The sequence below is a fragment of the Erythrolamprus reginae genome, chromosome 1, assembly GCF_031021105.1.
Source record: "Erythrolamprus reginae isolate rEryReg1 chromosome 1, rEryReg1.hap1, whole genome shotgun sequence".
Classification (NCBI taxonomy): domain Eukaryota; kingdom Metazoa; phylum Chordata; class Lepidosauria; order Squamata; family Dipsadidae; genus Erythrolamprus; species Erythrolamprus reginae.
Window position 1 is genome coordinate 10,886,227 of NC_091950.1, and position 20,846 is coordinate 10,907,072.

The following is a 20,846-nucleotide window of genomic DNA, read 5'->3' on the forward strand; positions in this document are numbered from 1 at the left end:
ACCTGCAGGAGCCTCTGTTCCCCATGGAAACTGTGAAAACACCACTTCTTGGGAGAGGGGGGGAATCCTTCCCTTCTTCCCTTTCTTTTCCTTTCCTCTTCCTCCATCATTTCCTCCTTCCCTTCCCTTTCTTTTCCTTTCCTCTTCCTCCATCCTTTCTCCTTCCCTTTTTTCTTTTCCTCTTCATCCATCCTTTCTCCTTCCCTTTTTTCTTTTTCTCTTCATCCTTTCTCCTTCCCTTTCTTTTCCTTTCCTCTTTCTCCATCCTTTCTCCTTCCCTTTCTTTTCCTTTCCTCTTCAACCATCATTTTCTCCTTCCCTTTCTTTTCCTTTCCTCTTCAACCATCATTTCTTTCTTCCCTTTCTTTTCCTTTCCTCTTCCTCTATCATTTCCTCCTTCCCTTCCCTTTCTTTTCCTTTCCTCTTCATCCTTTCTCCTTCCCTTTTTTCTTTTCCTCTTCATCCTTACTCCTTCCCTTTCTTTTCCTTTCCTCTTCATCCATCCTTTCTCCTTCTCTTTCTTTTCCTTTCCTCTTCAACCATCATTTCCCCCTTCCCTTTCTTTTCCTTTCCTCTTTCTCCATCCTTTCTCCTTCTCTTTCTTTTCCTTTCCTCTTCAACCATCATTTCCCCCTTCCCTTTCTTTTCCTTTCCTCTTCAACCATCATTTCTTTCTTCCCTTTCTTTTCCTTTCCTCCTTATCCATCCTTTCCTCCTTCCCTTCCCTTTCTTTTCATTCCTCTTCAACCATCCTTTTCTCCTTTCTCCTTCCCTTTCATCTTCCCTTTCTTCCCCTCCCATCTCCTTCCTTCCTCTCTTCCTCTCCCCCCTCTTTCGTTTCCTTTCCCTCCCCTTTCTTTCCCTCTCCTCTCTTCTCCCTTCCCCCTCCCTCCTTTCCTTTCCTTCTATCTTCCCTTTCTCCTCCTTCCCTCTGCTCTCTTTCTCTCTTCCTTTCTTCTCCCCTCTCCCTCCTTCCCTCTCCTCCACTCTGCTCTTCTCTCTCCCTCCCTTCTCTTCCCTCCCTTCTTTCTCTCCCTTTTCCCCTTCCTCCCTTCCTGTATTATGGCCCTAAGCAAACGCTGATCCCAGCTCAGTGGGTCATCCCAGGCATTGGTGATCATGGAAACCGGACCCTCTGCAAACAGAGTGGGAGTGGGTAGAGAGGGGGGGAAGTCTTCTAGAGGGGTGGGGAGGACAGAGTTTCCCCCCTGCGGTCCGAGAGGGCCGGGCGGATCCAGCCAGCGGGGCAGATTCTTGCAACCTGCGGTCACTTCTTGGAGGCGGCCCTGCATTCTCTCTCGGGATTTGCACAACCACGTTTTGTGAAGTCAGCCCAGCAGGGATTCATTACAACTCCTCTCTCGGCCAAAAAGGATTCAGAAATTGCTCCACCCTCTCTTTCCACCCCCCCTTCCTTTGGGGGGGGGAGGAGAAAGAGTTGGCAAGCTTCACACCCGGCTATTTTCTGCTCCCTCCCTTTGTAAATCATCTTCTCTTTCCAGATGCTGCGATATTTCGGGATAACGCCTGTTTTCTCAACCTGTCTGTGGTTTCTTTCTCTATTTATTTAATATTTTTATTGTTTGTTTGTTTTAAAGATATAAACACACACACAACATAAAACAGGTGGGAATGCTGGCTGGGGAATTCTGGGAGTTGAAGTCCAGATCCCTTCAAGTTGCCACGGTTGGGAAGGAAACACTGGTATAGAGAAGCATTTCAAATGGGAAGATTATTTTTTTTTGTAATTTTATTTTTTTTAATTTTTTTTAACGTAGATAAATAAACCAAATAACAAGTAAACAAAAAAAGAGAAAACAATACAATAAGTATCACATAACAATAAGCTCTTCTCCGGGTCCCGTCAACTAAACAATGTCGCTTGGCGGGACCCAGGGGAAGAGCCTTCTCTGTGGTGGCCCCGGCCCTCTGGAACCAACTCCCCCCAGAGATTAGAATCGCCCCCACCCTCCTTGCCTTTCGTAAGCTTCTTAAAACCCACCTCTTTCCCCCTAGGCCTTTACAATTTTATGCATGGTATGTCTGTATGCATGTTTGATTTTATAATAAGGGTTTTTAACTGTTTTAATATTGGATTGTTATGTGCTGTTTTTATTACTGTTGTTAGCCGCCCCGAGTCTACGGAGAGGGGCGGCATACAAATCCAATAAGTAAATAAATAAAATAAATAAATAAAAAACAAAACATATAAATACAACATTTGTGAAACAAAAGTTTCCCCACTTCTTTTTTGAATGTCCGATCAGAGAATTTTCCCTCGTCATTGAATATTCTTTTATTTGACGAGTTGCTTTGCTTGAATTTTAATTATTTCTCCATTGTTCTTTTCTTTAACCAATCGTAAAAATTTCACCATATCTTATAATAATCTGAGTCTTCTTTTCCCTCTAATTTTTTTGACATCCTATCCATCTCTGCACAATCTAGCAATTTTTTGATTATTGCACTTTCTGTGTTTTTTCTGTTTTCTGATGCTGGGCATATACTATCCTAGATTAATGGAGTTGCAATTACAGTGATCCCCCGAGTTTCGCGATCCCGATCATTGCGAATCGCTATATCGCGATTTTTCCACCCGATGACGTCACTCCCTTCCTTTCTCATCTTTCTTTCTCTCTCTCTTTCTCTATCTTGCTTCTTCCTCTCTCACACTCTCTTCCTCCCTCTCTCATCTCTTTCTTTCCTTCTCTCTCTTTCTCTATCTCTCCCCCTCTTGCTCTCCAGCGATGGGGAAACCCCATCTTCGGCTCCTCACTGCTGCGGCGCTGCAAGCGAGGAGCCGGGCAGGCGGGCGAACGGGCAAGCGGCAAGCGATCTTGGGGTTTCCCCGTTGCCCGGGCAACGGGGAAACCCCATCTTCGGCTCCTCGCTGCTGCCGCGCTGCGGAGCAGATCAGCTGTTGGGCGGCCGAAGGGGTCTTCCTCGCCGCCCACACGCAAACTCCACCATCTGCGCATGTGCGGCCATGGAAAACAGGACGCGCATGCGCAGATGGTGTTTTTACTTCCGTGCCGCTACATCGCGAGTTTACGATTATCGCGCGGGGTCTTGGAATGGAACCCTCGTGATAATCGGGGGATCACTGTATTTGAAAACAAAGGGGTGGAATTGGAAAAAAAAGAGATAAATGGGATGAAGAATAATTAATTTTTATATGGTGGTATAGGAGCGATCTAGATAAATTAATAGGTCCCATGAAAGGGACTATGGAAATCTGGGGGAAAATGACAGGGGAAAATAGGATTATATAAATCAAAACTGTCATCACTATATGTAATAAATAGAGATAACGAAACAAATCTAAAGAGGGTTATTGGAGAGTTGAAGGGAAGAGGGATAACTAAGGTAGAACAGTTATCTGTGGTTTCTTTCTCAAGAGTGGAAATCAGGTGACCGGTTTACTTGGTGCTGTCCGAGCTTGGTGGTCTTCTTGGAGATGTTTCATGTCCCAGCTGTTGTGGATATATTGCGAAGCTCTTATCCGACCCATCGTGACCCCATGGACAACGTTCCTCCAGGCCCTCCTGCCCTCTGGAGTCCATTTTTTCCCCCATCATAATTTTTTTATTTTTTCTCCAACACAAAGTTAAAAAACGATACTGTACATAGTTTCCAACACAAAGTCCAGCTTTTTGTCAAACATATACAATTTTTTCCTTTTTACCTTGTAATCATTCAACGGAGGCTCTTACATCTCTTTCTTTCACAAAGTAATTGTAAAAACATATCATATCTTATATATTCAAAAAAACTCTTTAAAGTATAGCTTTTCATTATCTAATATTAAAACATTACAATAACCTTTACATTAATCGCTGGTCAACAAATTCATAGAAACATAGAAGACTGACGGCAGAAAAAGACCTCATGGTCCATCTAGTCTGCCCTTATACTATTTCCTGTATTTTATCTTACAATGGATATATGTTTATCCCAGGCATGTTTAAATTCAGTTACTGTGGATTTACCAACCACGTCTGCCGGAAGTTTGTTCCAAGGGTCTACTACTCTTTCAGTGAAATAATATTTTCTCACGTTGCTTTTGATCTCTCCCCCAACTCACTTCAGATTGTGTCCCCTTGTTCTTGTGTTCACTTTCCTATTAAAAACACTTCCCTCCTGAACCTTATTTAACCCTTTAACATATTTAAATGTTTCGATCCTGTCCCCCCTTTTCCTTCTGTCCTCCAGACTATACAGATTGAGTTCATTAAGTCTTTCCTGATACGTTTTATGCTTAAGACCTTCCACCATTCTTGTAGCCCATCTTCGGACCCGTTCAATTTTGTCCATATCTTTTTGTAGGTGAGGTCTCCAGAACTGGACACAGTATTCCAAATGGGGTCTCACCAGCACTCTATATAAGGGGATCACAATCTCCCTCTTCCTGCTTGTTATACCTCTAGCTATGCAGCCAAGCATCCTACTTGCTTTTCCTACTGCCCGACCACAATTCATTTCTTATTTGAATGTTACAAATCTGTTAAGCTCATTATTCGAAAAACCCTTTTTTTTCTTACAATCTTTTAAGCCAAGTAAATTATATATAAAATAATTCTTCACTCCGACTGCTTCAATGACTCCATCCAGCCACCTCGTTCTCTGTCGCTCCCTCCTTCTTTGCCCTCCGTCTTTCCCAGCATTAGGCATCGGTGAACAGTGCGGTCAGGCGGTATGGAAAGCGAGTAGGATGCTTGGCTGCATAGCTAGAGGTATAACATGCAGGAAGAGGGAAGATTGTGATCCCGCTATATAGAGCGCTGGTGAGACCACATTTGGAATAATACTGTGTTCAGTTCTGGAGACCTCACCTACAAAAAGATATTGACAAAATTGAACGGGTCCAAAGACGGGCTACAAGAATGGTGGAAGGTCTTAAGCATAAAACTTATCAGGAAAGACTTCATGAACTCCATCTGTATAGTCTGGAGGACAGAAGGGAAAGGGGGGACATGATCGAAACATTTAAATATATTAAAGGGTTAAATAAGGTTTAGGAGGGAAGCGTTTTTAATAGGAAAGTGAACACAAGAACAAGGGGACACAATCTGAGGTTAGCTGGGGGAAAGATCAGAAGCAACATGAGAAAATATTATTTTACTGAAAGAGTAGTAGATGCTTAGAACAAAGTTCCAGCAGACGTGGTTGGTAAATCCACAGTAACTGAATTTAAACCTGCCTGGGATAAACATATATCCATCCTAAGATAAAATACAGAAAATAGTATAAGGGCAGACCAGATGGACCATGAGGTCTTTTTCTACCATCAGTCTTCTATGTTTCTTCTTCCTCCTCCTCTTCCTCTTCCTCCTGCACTCCACAAACCCCACTCTCCCTTCTAGCATTGATGATGTTACCTAGTTGGGTCATGAAATGTCTGCAAGACAACCACCAAGCTCAGAGAGCCCCAAGGACTCTACAGTCCTCTCCTCCTCTTCCTCCCTGCAAATCCAACTCTCCTACCGCACTGATGATGTGACTTAGTTGGGTCGTGAAATGTCTGCCAGGTAAGAATCAAGCGTAGAGAGGGACCCCACAGTCGTCGTCCTCCTCCTTTACCAGCACCCCCTTCTTCTCCTGCTCCTCCTTTGCCCCCTCCGCTCTTCCAGACCCCCACTCCCTTCTACCACTGATATTGTTACCTAGCGTGGCACTGAAACGTTTACAAGGAACCACCAAACTCCAAGAGCACCAACCTCCAAATACTGTATTTTTGGGTTTGTGTGTGTGTGTGTGTGTGTTTGTGCAAGGCTTCAGAATGGGTTACTCAACCGTGGCTGTTTCCTTCTTTCTCTTGCGCCAGCATCCCGGGCGAAACTGACCATGCTGAACACGGTTTCCAAGATCCGGGGCCAAGTGAAGAATCCCGGGTACCCACAGTCCGAAGGCCTCCTAGGCGAGTCCATGATGCGATACGGCAAGGAGCTAGGCGACGATTCCAACTTCGGTGAGCAGCTGTCGACTCCGCGAAAGGGACAGTTGGCGGAAAGTTACATCCTGCACCCAAGTTTTGTTTTGTTTGTTTTTTAAAAAAGATGGATGGATGGATGATAGATAGAAAAATAGAAAGGTGGATGAATGATAAATAGACAGACAGACGGACTAGATAGATAGATAGATTAGATAGATAGATAGATAGATAGATAGATAGATAGATAGATAGATAGATAGATAGATAGAGATAGATAGATATGATAGAATAGAAAGATATGGTAGATAGATAGATAGATAGATAGATAGATAGATAGATAGATAGATAGATAGATAGATAGAGATAGATAGAGATAGAATAGAAAGATATGATAGATAGATAGATAGATAGATAGATAGATAGATAGATAGATAGATAGATATAGATAGATATGATAGAATAGAAAGATATGGTAGATAGATAGATAGATAGATAGATAGATAGATAGATAGATAGATAGATAGAGATAGATAGATAGATAGATAGATAGATAGATGATAAATATAGGTAGATAGGTAGGTAGGCAGGTGATAAATAGAGATGGATTAATGGGTGGATGATAAATAATTAGGTAGAGATAGATAGATGAGAGAGGGAGAGGGAGAGAGACAGAGAAAGAGAGAGAGAATAACTGTCACTTTTAATGTACACTAATCAGCATCCATTAAAGTGAAATTTCATTGCATACAGTTCTCAAAAGGCCCACCACCTCCGATATATCTATATAAATACAGTGCTCCCTCGATTTTCGCAGGGGATGCATTCCGAGACCACTCGCGAAAGTTGAATTTCCGTGAAGTAGAGATGCGGAAGTAAATACACTATTTTTGGCTATAAACAGTATCCCAAGCCTTACCTTAACACTTTAAACCCCTAAACTGCAATTTCTCATTCTCTTAGCAACCATTTAGATTATTACTCACCATGTTTATTTATTAAAGTTTATTTAAAAAAATATTTTTTAAAGGCAGACGAAATTTTGGCAATGACATATGACGTCATCGGGCGGGAAAAACCATGGTATAGGGGGGGAAACCGCGAAGTATTTTTTAATTAAAACCGTGGTATAGATGTTTCGCGAAGTTTGAATCCGCGAAAATCGAGGGAACACTGTACCCCCACAATATCCAAACTCCCATTGTTGCTATGTCCACACATACAATATGTTAGAAGGAACTTGATGTTGGCTTAGTGCCCTTTTTCACTCCTATCTTTCCTTCCTTGCTCCCTTCTCCCTCCTCTTCTCCCTTTGTTCCTTCCTCTTCCTTCCTTCCTTTCTGTATCTTTACTCTCTTCTTCCCTGCTTCTTCCTCCCTGCTTCTTCCCTTCTCTCTCTCCTCCCTCCCTTCCTTCCTTTCTCCCTCCGTTCCTTCCTTCCTTCCTTCCTTTATCGTCACTCCTTTCCTCCCTCCCTCCTCTCCTCCCCTTATTCCTTCCTTCTTCCCTTCCTCCTCTATTCCCTTCTCTTTCTTTCTCTATTCTTGCTTCTCTTCCCTCCTTGCCCCTTGCTCATTTCTCTCCTTCCTTCCTTCCTTCCTTCCTTCCTCCCTTCTTCTATTCATGCCACCCTTCCCTCCTTCTATTTTCCCTCCCTCCCTCTTTCCTTCCATGCTTGAGAAATGCCTTCCAACTGTACTTACAGCTGACTCCTGGTTTCAGTTTAAGATACACACTGTGAATCCTGGCCTGTAACACTTGGAAACCTTCTGCAAAATAGCGAGACATTCCAGCCTGTGTTGCTGGCTTCCGCTGGCCTTGTTGGTGCCAGCTGATGTCCTCCAGATGTGGTGGACTTTCAGAAGCGTATCGAATTTTGGAATGATGTCCTAAGGACGATATTCCAAAAAAAATAGGCCCGGGATAAAGGGCCGTGGATGAACAAAAATGGCATTGGATTCAATTTAAATTAATGAATGAAATGGACATTAAATTATAATTGAACTTCAGTTGGTATGATGATTCCTTAAGGGGTTGAACAATTTACAATTTCATGGTCACTTTGGACAGGGTTTCAAGAGTTGCAACGAAAGGCTTTTGTGAGACTCGGATTGTCTGGGTCTGTTTCAAATCATGGATTTTAATTCATTTATAATAATAATAATAATCAGCCGGAAAACCAGGAGGAAAAAAACTAAAGTCAGCTGTTGCGCATAAAATGGAGAAGAGAGATTATTATATATAGGCCCATTCTAATTCTCTTGAGTTGTCCTCATACAGAATTCCATATTTATCTAGGTCTAGCAAACATGTCCACAGCCTGACCTCATCTAGACAGAATAATATGTGGAATATATATATATATTCCTTGCCTTTCGTAAACTCCTTAAAACCCACCTCTGCTGTCAGTCATGGGGAAACTGAAATAACTTCCCCAGGCCTATATGGTTTATGTATGGTGTGTTGTGTGCATGTTTTTAAATTATGTGTTTTTAGTTTAAATTATTAGATTTGTATTACATATTGTTTTGCCACTATTGTTGTGAGCCGCCCCGAGTCTACGGAGAGGGGCGGCATACAAATTTAATTAATAATAATAATAATAATAATAATAATAATAATAATAATAATAATGTGTGTGTGTGTGTGTGTGTGTGTATATGTTTTCATAGATTTTCACGGGTATATGTATGTAGATTGTTCTGAGTTCGGGTTTTGCCCCGTGTAATATTTTGAGTGTCTATGCGACGTTTCGGTGAAACCACATTCACCATCATCAGGCTGAAGTTATAAGCTTCGTGCTGCTGTAAATATAGTAAATATAGCATTCGCTGGCTGGGGAATTCTGGGAGTTGAAGTCCAAATATCTTCAAGTTGCCAAGGTTGGGAAACACTGGGACAAAGGATCAGTTGATCCTGTTTCCCCTCTCCTACCAATTTCCAACCGATCTGCACTTTTTATCCCCTGACGGATAAAGGCGACGCCCTACTGGATGCCGGCGAATCTATGAAGCGCTTGGCTGAGGTGAAGGATTCTCTGGACATCGAGGTCAAGCAAAACTTCATCGATCCCCTTCAGAACCTGTGCGACAAGGACTTGAAAGAGATCCAGGTAATTATCACCTCGAGGTTCGACTACTGCAATGCTCTCTACATGGGGCTACCTCTGAAGAGCGTTCGGAGGCTGCAAATAGTGCAAAATGCAGCCATGCGAGCAGTCACAGGTCTCCTATGTTTCTCCAACACTCTGCGGTCTGCATTGGCTGCCCATTGGTTTCCGGACGCAATTCAAAGTGTTGGTTATGACCTACAAAACCCTACATGGCATCGGACCAGATTCACTCAGCAACCATGGCATAAAATGGGGTAGAATTCACTTAAGAAATGTCCCATTTAGCCACAAAAATTTTCAGCTCATTTGTGCTTGTAAGTCATGGACTCCCTGTGTTTATATAATAATATGTAAATTATGACGTACATAATACAGTGATACCTCGTCTTACAAACCCCTCCTTATACGAACTTTTTGAGGTACAAACCCGGGGTTTAAGATTTTTTTGCCTCTTCTTCCAAACTATTTTCACCTTACAAACCCAAGCTGCTGTCACTGGGATGCCCCGCCTCCGGACTTCTGTTGCCAGCGAAGCGCCCGTTTTTGCACTGCTGGGATTCTCCTGAGGATCCCCTCCATGGGAAACACCACCTCCGGACTTCCTTGGTTTTGTGATGCTGAAGGGGAATCCCAGCCGCGCAAAAAGGGGTGCTTCGCTGGCAACGGATGTCCGGAGGTGGGGTTTCCCAGCGAGGGGAGCCTCAACGAAATCGCAGCATCACAAAAACACGGAAGTCCGGAGGTGGGGTTTCAAGGACTTCCGTGTTTTTGCGATGCTGCAATTTCGCTGAGGCTCCCCTCGCTGGGAAACCCCACCGCCAGACTTCCGTTGCCAGTGAAGCGCCCGTTTTTGGGCTGCTGGGATTCCCCTGCAGCATCACAAAACCACAGAAGTCCGGAGGTGGGGTTTCCCATGGAGGGGAGCCTCAGGGGAATCCCAGCAGCGCAAAAACGGGCGCTTCTGCTGGCAAAAGGGGTGAGTTTTGGGCTTGCACGCATTAATCGCTTTTCCATTGATTCCTATGGGAAACATTGTTTCGTCTTACAAACTTTTCACCTTACAAACCTCGTCCCGGAACCAATTAAGTTCGTAAGACAGGGTATCACTGTATTATGCAGATGTAATTAATTGAACAAGATGACCTCATTTGCAGAGTGGTTTCATTACACAACTGAACACACAACTGGATTCAGTTGTTTAATGAAACCGCCGCAGGAGAATATTCTCCCTTATTACCAGTGTTTATTATTACCCTGTAATCAGGCGGGAGGTCCAACTTACTGCAGCTACTGATGCTGATGCGCAAGTGTGCATTGGAGCGAGATTTGTCTTTTGCACATGTGCAGGGAGAAAATCCTGTGAGAAGACAGGATCTATGCTTCTAACATGCGCGGGAGATTTCGGTGGGTTTTTTTTTTGCTCTCACGCATGTGCGGAAGCAAAAAATAGCCGAAAATCACCAGAATCTTGTGCATGTGTGTGTCCTCTCGCAAGATTTTGCTTTTTGTGTATGCGCAGAAGCCAAATCTCACTCTGACAAGCCCGCCCGCTTGGAAGTTTGTTCCAAGCATCTACTACTCTTTCAGTAAAATAATATTTTCTCACGTTACTTCTGATCTTTCCCCCAACTAACTTCAGATTGTGTCCCCTTGTTCTTGTGTTCACTTTCCTATTAAAAACACTTCCCTCCTGGACCTTATTTAACCCCTTAACATATTTAAATGTTTCGATCATGTCCCCCTCCCCCTTTCCCTTCTGTTTTCCAGACTAGACAGTTTGAGTTCATGAAGTCTTTCCTGATATGTTTTGTGCTTAAGACCTTCCACCAGTTTAACTATGAAAAAGCTGAGCGTACCCCATCTCTAGTAGGATGCTTGGCTGCATAGCTAGAGGTATAACAAGCAGGAAGAGGGAGATTATGATCCCGCTGTATAGAGCGCTGGTGAGACCCCATTTGGAATACTGTGTTCAGTTCTGGAGACCTCACCTACAAAAAGAGATGGATCAAATTGAACGGGTCCAAAGACAGGCTACAAGAATGGTGGAAGGTCTTAAGCATAAAACGTATCAGGAAAGACTTCATGAACTCAATCTGTAGAGTCTGGAGGATATAAGGGAAAGGGGGGACATGATCGAAACATTTAAATATGTGAAAGGGTTAAATAAGGTTCAGGAGGGAAGTGTTTTTAATAGGAAAGTGACCACAAGAACAAGGGGACACAATCTGAGGTTAGTTGCGGGAAAGATCAGAAGCAACATGAGAAAATATTATTTTACTGAAAGAGTAGTAGATCCTTGGAACAAACTGCCAGCAGGCGTGGTTGGTAAATCCACAGTAACTGAATTTAAACATGCCTGGGATAAACATATATCCATTGTAAGATAAAATACAGGAAATAGTATAAGGGCAGACTAGATGGACCATGAGGTCTTTTTCTGCCGTCAGTCTTCTGTGTTTCTATTATTTACTAATAAATAATAATAATAATAATAATAATAATAATAATAATTATTATTATTATTATTATTATTAGGTCTTTTTCTGCCGTCTATCTACTATGTTTCTATGTTTCTATTATTTACTAATTTCCCTCCCGCCTTCTTCCTTCCCCAAAAAGCACCACCTGAAAAAGTTAGAAGGGCGACGCTTGGACTTCGACTACAAAAAGAAACGCCAAGGGAAGATTCCCGACGAAGAATTGCGACAAGCTTTGGAAAAGTTTGAGGAGTCTAAGGAAGTGGCAGAGACGAGTATGCACAATCTTCTCGAGACCGACGTAAGTGTATGCCTTGCAGCCAAGGACAGAAAATAATTAGAAACGTAAGATATCCCAGGTGGAAATCCTATACTGTTGGCCAAAATTGGAGAACTGTGGCCCTTTTATGACCTCTGGACTTCTGGACGTCAACTTGAACTCATAATCCCCTGGTGTCTGGTGTCTTTGACCACTAGGCCAAACTGTCTCCCTTTGCAAATTAGCAAATCAGTGGGCTGGGTTCCCACATTACGTTAAGCCCCAAACAAATCATATCCTAGTTTAATTCTACATGGGGCTACCTTTGAAGAGTGTTTGGAAACTTCAGATCGTGCAGAATGCAGCTGCGAGAGCAATCATGGGCTTCCCTAATTATGCCCATATCACACCAACACTCCGCAGTCTGCATTGGTAGCCGATCAGTTTCCGGTCACAATTCAAAGTGTTGGTTATGACCTATAAAGCCCTTCATGGCATCAGACCAGAATATCTCCCGGACCGCCTTCTGCTGCATGAATCCCAGCGACCAGTTAGAGTTGGCCTTCTCCGGGTCCCATCGACTAAACAATGTTGTCTGGCGGGACCCAGGGGCAGAGCCTTCTCTGTGGTGACCCCGACCCTCTGGAACCAGCTCCCCCCAGAGATTAGGATTGCCCCCACCCTCCTTGCCTTTCGTAAACTTCTTAAAACCCACCTCTGCCGCCAGGCATGGAGGAATTGAAACATCTCCCCCCGGCCTATACAGTTTATGCATGGTATGTTTGTGTGCCCTGTCCTATTGGGAAAGGATTAAGGGCGGCGCAGCCAACGTGGAAATATCATTGTGGCTAGTTCAACAAACCACGATTGGAATTGTCCTTTGTCGTTGCTACTAGATCGAGCAAGTCAGCCAGCTTTCCGCTCTGGTGGACGCACAACTCGACTACCACAAACAAGCCGTGCAGATTCTGGACGAGTTGGCGGAGAAGCTGAAACGCAGGTCAGCTGGGGACGGGGGTGCCAGTGGGGGGGAGGGGGCTAGGGGTCCCTCGACTTACGACCATTTGCTTAATGACTGTGGGAAGCATACGACCACTCCTTGCGCTTGAGACCGGAATTTCTGTGGCTTAGCCAAGCGGTTATTAATTAACGGCCCCTTTTTGTCCTTGGCAAGTCAGTGCAGTTGTTAGCTAAATCGTGCGGTGGTTAAACAAACCCGGTTTTCCCCATTGGCTTTAAAAACATATAAGAACCTAAGAAGAGCCGTGCTGAATCAGGCCAAAACCCATTGAGTCCAGCATTCTGTGTAACACAGGGGCCCACCAATAGTCCAAGGGGATCTTCAGTAGAAAGAGAAGGCAAAACCCTCCCTTTCCCTCGATCCCCAACAAGTGGTACTCAAGGGAATCCTGCCTGCCTCAACCAACATAGAGGCGGCACTTGGACATCCATTTCAATAACCACCGATACACTTGGCATCCATGAATTTGACTAATCCTGCCTTGAATCTATCCAGGCTGACAGCTGTCACGACCAGGAGGCTCTTATCTCTCTTTCTTTCACAAAGTAATTGTAAAAACATATCATATCTTATATTCAAAAAACAAAGTACAGTGTTCCCTCGATTTTTGTGGGGGATGCGTTCCGAGACCGCCCACGAAAGTCAAATTTCCGCGAAGTAGCGATGCGGAAGTAAATACACCATTTTTGGCTATGAACAGTATCACAAGCCTTCCCTTAACACTTTAAACCCCTAAATTGCAATTTCCCATTCCCTTAGCAACCATTCAGATTATTACTCACTATGTTTATTTATTAAAGTTTATTAAAAAAAAATTTATTAAAGGCAGATGAAAGTTTGGCAATGACATATGACGTCATCGGGTGGGAAAAACCGTGGTATAGGGAAAAAACTCGCAAAGTATTTTTTAATTAATATTTTTGAAAAACTGTGGTATAGACTTTTTGCGAAGTTCGAACCCGCGAAAATTGAGGGAGCACTGTACATTTTCTTGAACATAAAAAGCAGTGGTTACATTTATATTATACATAATATCAATAACAATATTTACTTGTATGTAGTGGTATTCTTCCAGGTTCTCATTTCTACCTTTATTGTCCAACCCTTTTGTAAAGCGAATCCCACATTCGGGAATATTCCGTTATTCCAACTGACAATCAGTGTTGTGGTCTTTTTTCTCCCGGTTTTCCAGAGTACGAGACACGTCTTCACGCCCCAAGAGAGAATATAAACCGAAGCCCAGGGAATGCTACGAATTTGGAGAGGCCGTGGATCAGTCCAACGGTGGTTTTTCCTGTAACCAAGCGCCCAAAGTCTCCGGTAAGGGGCAGTCGTACACTGAAAGCTCATTTGCAGCGAGTAAAATGAAGGATGTTAAAGTAGGGTTTTTTGCTTTGGGGTGGCGGGCTGGAGTCAACGTGAGCTTAAATGGACTTTGGAGGATAGTAGAGGACAGGATGGCCCGTGGAGGAACATTGTCCATGGAGTGGCGATGGGTCGGACACGACTCAGCAACTAACAACAACAATCCCTCTTTGCAAATTGCCTTCCAAGCTTAACAGGAACCCATTTTGAATTTTTTTAAATTATTATTTTTTATTAGTTTTAATTACAGTATAAGACTCACACAACCTAAAACAAGTGTTTTGTGAATTGTGCCCACCACCAGACAAGCATTCATACCCCACCACCAATCGGGGGTGTTTCTTGTATATCATTTTGAATGATTGCTGCTGCGGATCTGGTTTTTCGAAAGCCTGGGGCTTGGGGGTTCCCCTGCCCTTCTGGGGGAGCCTCTGTGAATTGGAGGTTGTGCCATGCACCCCAAAAAGCAACGTCTTTTTCCTGCTCCTTCTCTTCTCCTCCAAGAGATCCGGGATCTTAAGAAGGCTGCATGTTGATGTCAGTGTTCAGCTTTAACCACAGGAGCATTTGAGCTAGATTGGTCTAAGTGGGGGAGGCACAGAATTAGAAATCGGGAGATGATGAGTTCTAGTTCCACCCCAGGAATGAAAGTCAGCTGGGTGCCATTGGTCCAATCATCAAAGAGACTGGGAGTTCTAGTCCCGCCTTAGGCATGAAAAGCAGCTGGATGACTTTGAGCCAATCACTGGGAGATGGGGAGTGCTAGTCCCGCCTTAGGCATGAAAGGCAGCTGGATGACTTTGAGCCAATCACTAGGAGATGGGGAACTCTAGTCCCGCCTTAGGCATGAAAGGCAGCTGGATGACTTTGAGCCAATCACTAGGAGATGGGAAGTTCTAGTCCCGCCTTAGGCATGAAAGGCAGCTGGGTGACTCTGAACCAATCACCGGGAGATGGTGAATTCTAGTCCTGCCTTAGGCATGAAAGGCAGCTGGGTGACCCTGAGCCAATCACCAGGAGATGGTTAATTCTAGCCGACTGAGTGATCCTCTCTCAGCCCAATCCACCTTGCAGTGTCGTTGTGCAATGGATCATTAAGGGATATGTTTGCTATCTTGAATTACTACTACTACAACTACAACTAAAAATACTACTACTACTATTACTACTACTACTATTACTACTACTACTACTGCTACTACTACTACTACTACTACTAATAATAATAATAATAATAATAATAATAATAATAATAATAATAATGGCAGGATAAAGATAAAATAAATAAAAACTCCTGCCCGGCCTGCCTTTTTCTAGGAATCTCTGCCTCCGAATTCCCTTGTCTTGAAGAAGAGGTAGGACTAGATAGCCTCCAGCTGCCCCTTTAGGTTATTCCCCCAATTGCTTAAAGAGTGGAGTGAATCTCACCCTCTCAATCCACCCCAAGCTGAATGTATATATTTTTTTTCCATTTTCAAAGCCTGTTTCATAGCTCAACGAAAATAAAGGGAACTCTCAAAGAACACATCCTAGATCTGAATTTTATTTATTTATTTATTTACTTACTTACTTACTTACTTACTTACTTACTTACTTACTTACTTACTTACTTACTTACTTACTTACTTACTTACTTACTTAATTATTTATTAGATTTGTATGCTGCCCCTCTTTGTAGACTCAGGGCGGCTCACAACATACAATAGAACAATTCACAACAAATTTAATAAATTTAAAAAAACATTTAAAAACCCCATTATTAAACCAGACATACACACAGACATACCATGAATGAATGGAATATTCTCACTGAATACTTTGTTCTGTACAAAGTTGAATGTGCACAACAGCAGGTGAAATTGACTGTCAATCAGTGTTGCTTCCTAAGTGGACAGTTTGATTTCACAGAAGTTTGATTTACTTGGAGTGATATTGTGTTGTTTAAGTGTTCCCTTTTTTTTTTTTTTGAAATATTTTTTTGGGTGCGTATTTTGCCTTTTGGGCAGGAAAAATAAATACTGGTAAAGGGAGTTCTTGATTTATGACTGCATCCCGAATCCTTGTTAGAATTTTCCAGGTTCCTGGAATCTTTCCATTTGGGGGGCGGGTGCTGTAGGGGAAAAACAAGGGGTTCCTTAGCCTCCCCCTCCCTCCGTGGGCTCCGTTGCTGTTGCTTCTTCTCCGTGTCACCCCCACAGAGCAGGTAGTTCTCGACTTACGCTGCAAGACCCCCAAAACCTCCTTCGTTTAGCAAGACAGTTGTTAAGCGATCTTCTCCCACTCCCCATTTTAAGAACTTTGTTGCCAAGCAAGACAGTCGTTAAGTGAGTAGCCCGATGATTGAACTTGGCTTCTGTCCTGTCGGGCTCTCTGGTAGACTCCTCCCAAAAATTCACAGGTACAAATTTCAGACACACACACGTTTGAAAATTCAAAACAATGTTCTTTATTATGAAAATTCACTTAAACCAAGCCCTCTTTTGGTATAGCAAAGAGCACTGGTCTCCAACCAAACTGGTAATTTGTACAAGTCCCTTATCAGTTCTGTGATACTTAGCTTGCAGCTGTGAGGCAATTCACAGTCCTTCTTCTTTCACAAAGTGAAACACACTTTGCCCCGGTTTAGTTTCAAAGCGGGGAAAAATCAGCACACAAAAGGTCAAAGTCAGCAAAGCAGGCAGGAAACACAACGATCAGATAATCCACCACAATGGCCAAACCCACAGGCTGCTATTTATAGCAGCCTCCCTGATGACCACAGCCCCACCCAACCACAGGTGGCCTCAGTTTCTTTGATAATAATCTCTCAGTTGTTGTTGCCTATGCATCGCTCTCCGCATGCATGGCTGTATCATTAACACTTGTTCCGAATCCAAGGAGGAGCTAGATAATTGATCTCCTTCTGAGCTGTCTGCCACACTCTCCTCATCCCTGTCACTCATGTCTTCTTGGTCAGTGGAGCCTTCATCAGCAGATTCCACCAGGGGCAAAACAGGCCTGCAGCATGTGGATGTCTCCCCCACATCCACAGTCCTTGGGGCAGGAGCTGGGCCAGAGCTGACCACAACAGCTTCCCTCATCAGAAGATTGCAAAAGGGGATCCTATGAGACACACTCTCCCCCCTTGGGACCATCATAAATTGTTATTATTATTTATTATATTTGTATGCCACCCTTCTCCAAAGACTCGGGGCGGCTCACAGAATAGATACAAAACAAGCATATAGCACAAGTCTAATATATTAAAAACTACGACTAAAAACCCTATGGTAATACACAATAAATATGAGTCATTTGCCCAGCGTCCCAATTTTGATCGCACGATCAGGGAGGGAGGATGCTGCAATGGTCGTAAGTGTGAAACGCGGCCCTAGGTAGCCCTTTTCAAGTGCTGTGGTCATTCCAAAGGGTCACTAAATGAACAGTCGTAAGTTGAGGACTAGCTCGCACATTTCGATTTGATCTTGTGTGCCGGAATGGCTGCTTGCGAGCGATCGATCAAGCGATCAATCAAACTGGCATGTCGGCTTTTTATTTTATTTATTATTATTCCATGTTTTGTTTCTTTCCTTGTTGTTTTGCAAGCAGCTTCCTCTTCCTTCCGATCCGAAAAGCCATCCCGGACCCCCAGCAGGATATTTTGTGAGTGCTCCCCCCCCTTTCTGCTTTCCCCTCCCCTCCTCTCCCCCTTTCCCTGCATGGATGCATGAGGCCTCCCCCCAACTCTTGCTTTCCCCCTTCGTCCTGTTCCCGGAACCTGGGGCTTCCTGTGTGCTGTAGTTTTGTGTCTATGGGTCTTAGCCAATGTTCGGGGCCTCGGGTTTCTAGTCCTTATGGCCACAACAGAGGCCGTTCCAAGAGCATGGTAGCACAGGGGTGGAACAGTTAGGGTTCTTCTCTGAATGTGGTTTATTTTCCTGCAAACGATCCATTACTGGGAGCATTTTAGGGTGGCCTAGAATTATGGGGAGCTGGGAAATGGTTTATCTTTTGTTCAGGGCCCTGGGCTGCCAGTGGAATCAAGTTAGGTTTCTTTCTCTTTCTCTCTCTCTCTTTCTTTCTTCCTTCCCTCCTTCCCTTCCTTCCTTTCTCTCTATCTCTTTCTTTCTTTCTTCCTTCCCTCCTTCCCTTCCTTCCTTCCTTCCTTTCTTTCTCTCTCTCTCTCTCTTCCTTCCTTCCTTCCTCTCTCTCTCTCTCTTTCTATCTCCCTTCCTCCCTCCCTCCCTCCCTCCCTTCTTTCCTTCCTCCCTCTCTCTCTCTCTCCCTCCCTCCCCCCCCTCCCTTCCTTCCTCACCTACAAAAAGATATTGATAAAATTGAACAGATCCAAAGACGGGCTACAAGATTGGTGGAAGGTCTTAAGCATAAAACGTATCAGGAAAGACTTCATGAACTCAATCTGTATAGTCTGGAGGACAGAAGGAAAAGGGGGGACATGATCGAAACATTTAAATATGTTAAAGGGTTAAATAAGGTTCAGAAGTGTTTTTAATAGGAAAGTGAACACAAGAACAAGGGGGCACAATCTGAGGTTAGTTGGGGGAAAGATCAGAAGCCACATGAGAAAATATTATTTGACTGAAAGAGTAGTAGATGCTTGGAACAAACTTCCAGCAGACCTGGTTGCTAAATCCGCAGTAACTGAATTTAAACATGCCTGGGATAAACATATACCCACCCTAAGATAAAATACAGTCTCTATAATCTCACAGTCACGGACCAGAGGCTTCTGAGGTGCCTCGATCCATCATTCATCCTACAGGATGGAAATCATAGAGAGCGGGATCTTCGTCGACCCAGGCCGAGGACGCCATCTTGTTCTCCTTCAAACCAAACATGGCTGCCTGAGGAATTCTGGGAGTTGAAGTCCACGAACCTTAAAAATGGCCCAAGTTTGTGGGGGGAAAAAACCTGGCCTTGTTGAACCGTGTCCTAAAAATCGTTTCTATATATTTTTTTATTCCCTCCCCTCTCAATTCGTGTAACTGCCTCCTCAGAGTTTTATTTTTTTTTCTCTCTCTCCCTTTTTTAAACCGTAAAATTCTTCTCCTCACGTTATTTTCTGCCTTCTGTATCTCTCTGCCCATTGTCCACTCCCTGTCAGGACCGTTGAATGGGGCCATTCTCATTTCTTGAACTACAACTCCCAGCATTCCATGCGCTTTGACAGCCAATGTCTCATCACCCGGGTGGGGATGTCAATTGAGGCTGGCGGATTGAAGGGCACCTGTCGGCTAACCCTTTCTCCTCTCCTTTCCCCCCGCCACCCAGCCCCACACCTGGACCAGCCCTGCTGCAAGGCGCTGTACGACTTCGATCCCGAGAACGACGGCGAACTGGGCTTCAAAGAAGGCGACATCATCACGCTGACCAACCAAATCGACGAGAACTGGTACGAGGGCATGATCCACGGCCAGTCGGGTTTCTTCCCTCTCAACTACGTGGAAGTCCTCGTCCCGCTACCTCAGTGAATCGGCCGGCGGCCTTCTCCGTGGCTCTTCCGTCCTCCTTCCTCTTCCTTCCTCCTCTTCCTCTTCCTCCTTTCCCGGCTGACCCAACACAACAGCCAGGAATGGAGATGTCCCTCCTAAAACATTCCAGAGATGAGAAGGTCTATCTTGACACTAATTTTCCCCCTTCGGGGTTGGGTGGAAAGCTTTTTTTGGAAACGGTGCCAAGGGCGGGTCCTGGAGGCTGTAGTCAAGCCGGGTGGCTAGACCCCCCCTGTCCCCTTTGGGGTGTGCTGGGGATTAGGGTCTAAGAAGCACAAAGGGGCCCATAACTGCTTCTGTTGGGCGTAAGTAAGGAACTCTCTCCTCCATGTTGGTTCAGCCGTGTCCTCGCGGGTTTTGGAACATCTCCAGGACCACCTAAGGAAGATGATGGCTTGTTTAGAGAATAGAGGTCTCTATGGGGATTGTGTGTTCTCTGTGTGTGTGTGTGTGTGTTTGTGTGCGTTTGTGCTAGCTCCAGGCATTGCGCGGAGCAGCAATCACCTTTGATAAGAAGATCCAGCACCTGCCTTTCCACAGATGGGCTCCTCCACCATCAGGGGCCTTCCCCCTTGTCCATGTTCTGCTGAAGCACATTGACCGCCAATGGTCTTTCCAGAGAGGTCTGGCCACCATTCCCATAAATCCCTAGCCAGCATTGACCCATCGATTTCCGGGGATTGTCCATTCAATATCCAAAGGCTTAAAATTTGTGGGTGACTTGGGTTCCCAGGTTTTTCAATACTTCGATTCTTAGTGGATCAACTTGGGCCATGCCTCTTTTTGTAGAACACCAACCTCCATGGTCTGGGGTGGGAGGTTTCACCTTCCAACCACGGGACCGGAGACTTATGGGTTGCCCGCATCCATAATTCGTCCCCACCAGATGCAAACTTTTAACAGCCCACCTCCTTGGCCCCAAGTAGAGGAAGCCGTCTTGGTGTCCTTCAGACCTTTCCACCCTCCATTGTCATCTCGAAGGCACCACCTTAGATCCTCAGCGGGTGCATCCATCCTTGGCTTCCTGCCTTCTGAGCTGCTCAGGTTAAATTCCCGACAAATCCGCCTACACTACAAACGGAAAAAAACCCCAGGAAGCACTTTTGGGGGCCTCTCCCAGCTTCTGCCAAAGAAACTGGGGACTTGTGGGTAACGGAGGGGCTGAGCCCCACCCGCCCCCTGCACAACTGC

General features: G+C 44.4%; 1 protein-coding gene across 3 annotated transcripts in view; it reads left to right on the forward strand.

The window, feature by feature from the left end:
* SH3GL1 (SH3 domain containing GRB2 like 1, endophilin A2) overlaps window positions 1-20,078 on the forward strand; it is a 77,491-nt gene extending 57,413 nt beyond the window's left edge. The window contains exons 4-10 of one of the 3 annotated variants that reach the window (XM_070744483.1): window positions 5,825-5,968; window positions 8,908-9,041; window positions 11,661-11,819; window positions 12,674-12,777; window positions 13,991-14,118; window positions 17,752-17,805; window positions 19,435-20,078. In XM_070744483.1, coding sequence (XP_070600584.1) covers window positions 5,825-5,968; window positions 8,908-9,041; window positions 11,661-11,819; window positions 12,674-12,777; window positions 13,991-14,118; window positions 17,752-17,805; window positions 19,435-19,634 — 923 coding nt within the window. In that variant the 3' untranslated portion in view covers window positions 19,635-20,078. Of the gene's footprint in view, window positions 1-5,824; window positions 5,969-8,907; window positions 9,042-11,660; window positions 11,820-12,673; window positions 12,778-13,990; window positions 14,119-17,748; window positions 17,806-19,434 lie in introns of all 3 variants that reach the window. The other 2 variants (XM_070744472.1, XM_070744491.1) reach the window with 2 other exon arrangements.
* The last annotated feature ends 768 nt before the right edge of the window (window positions 20,079-20,846 follow it).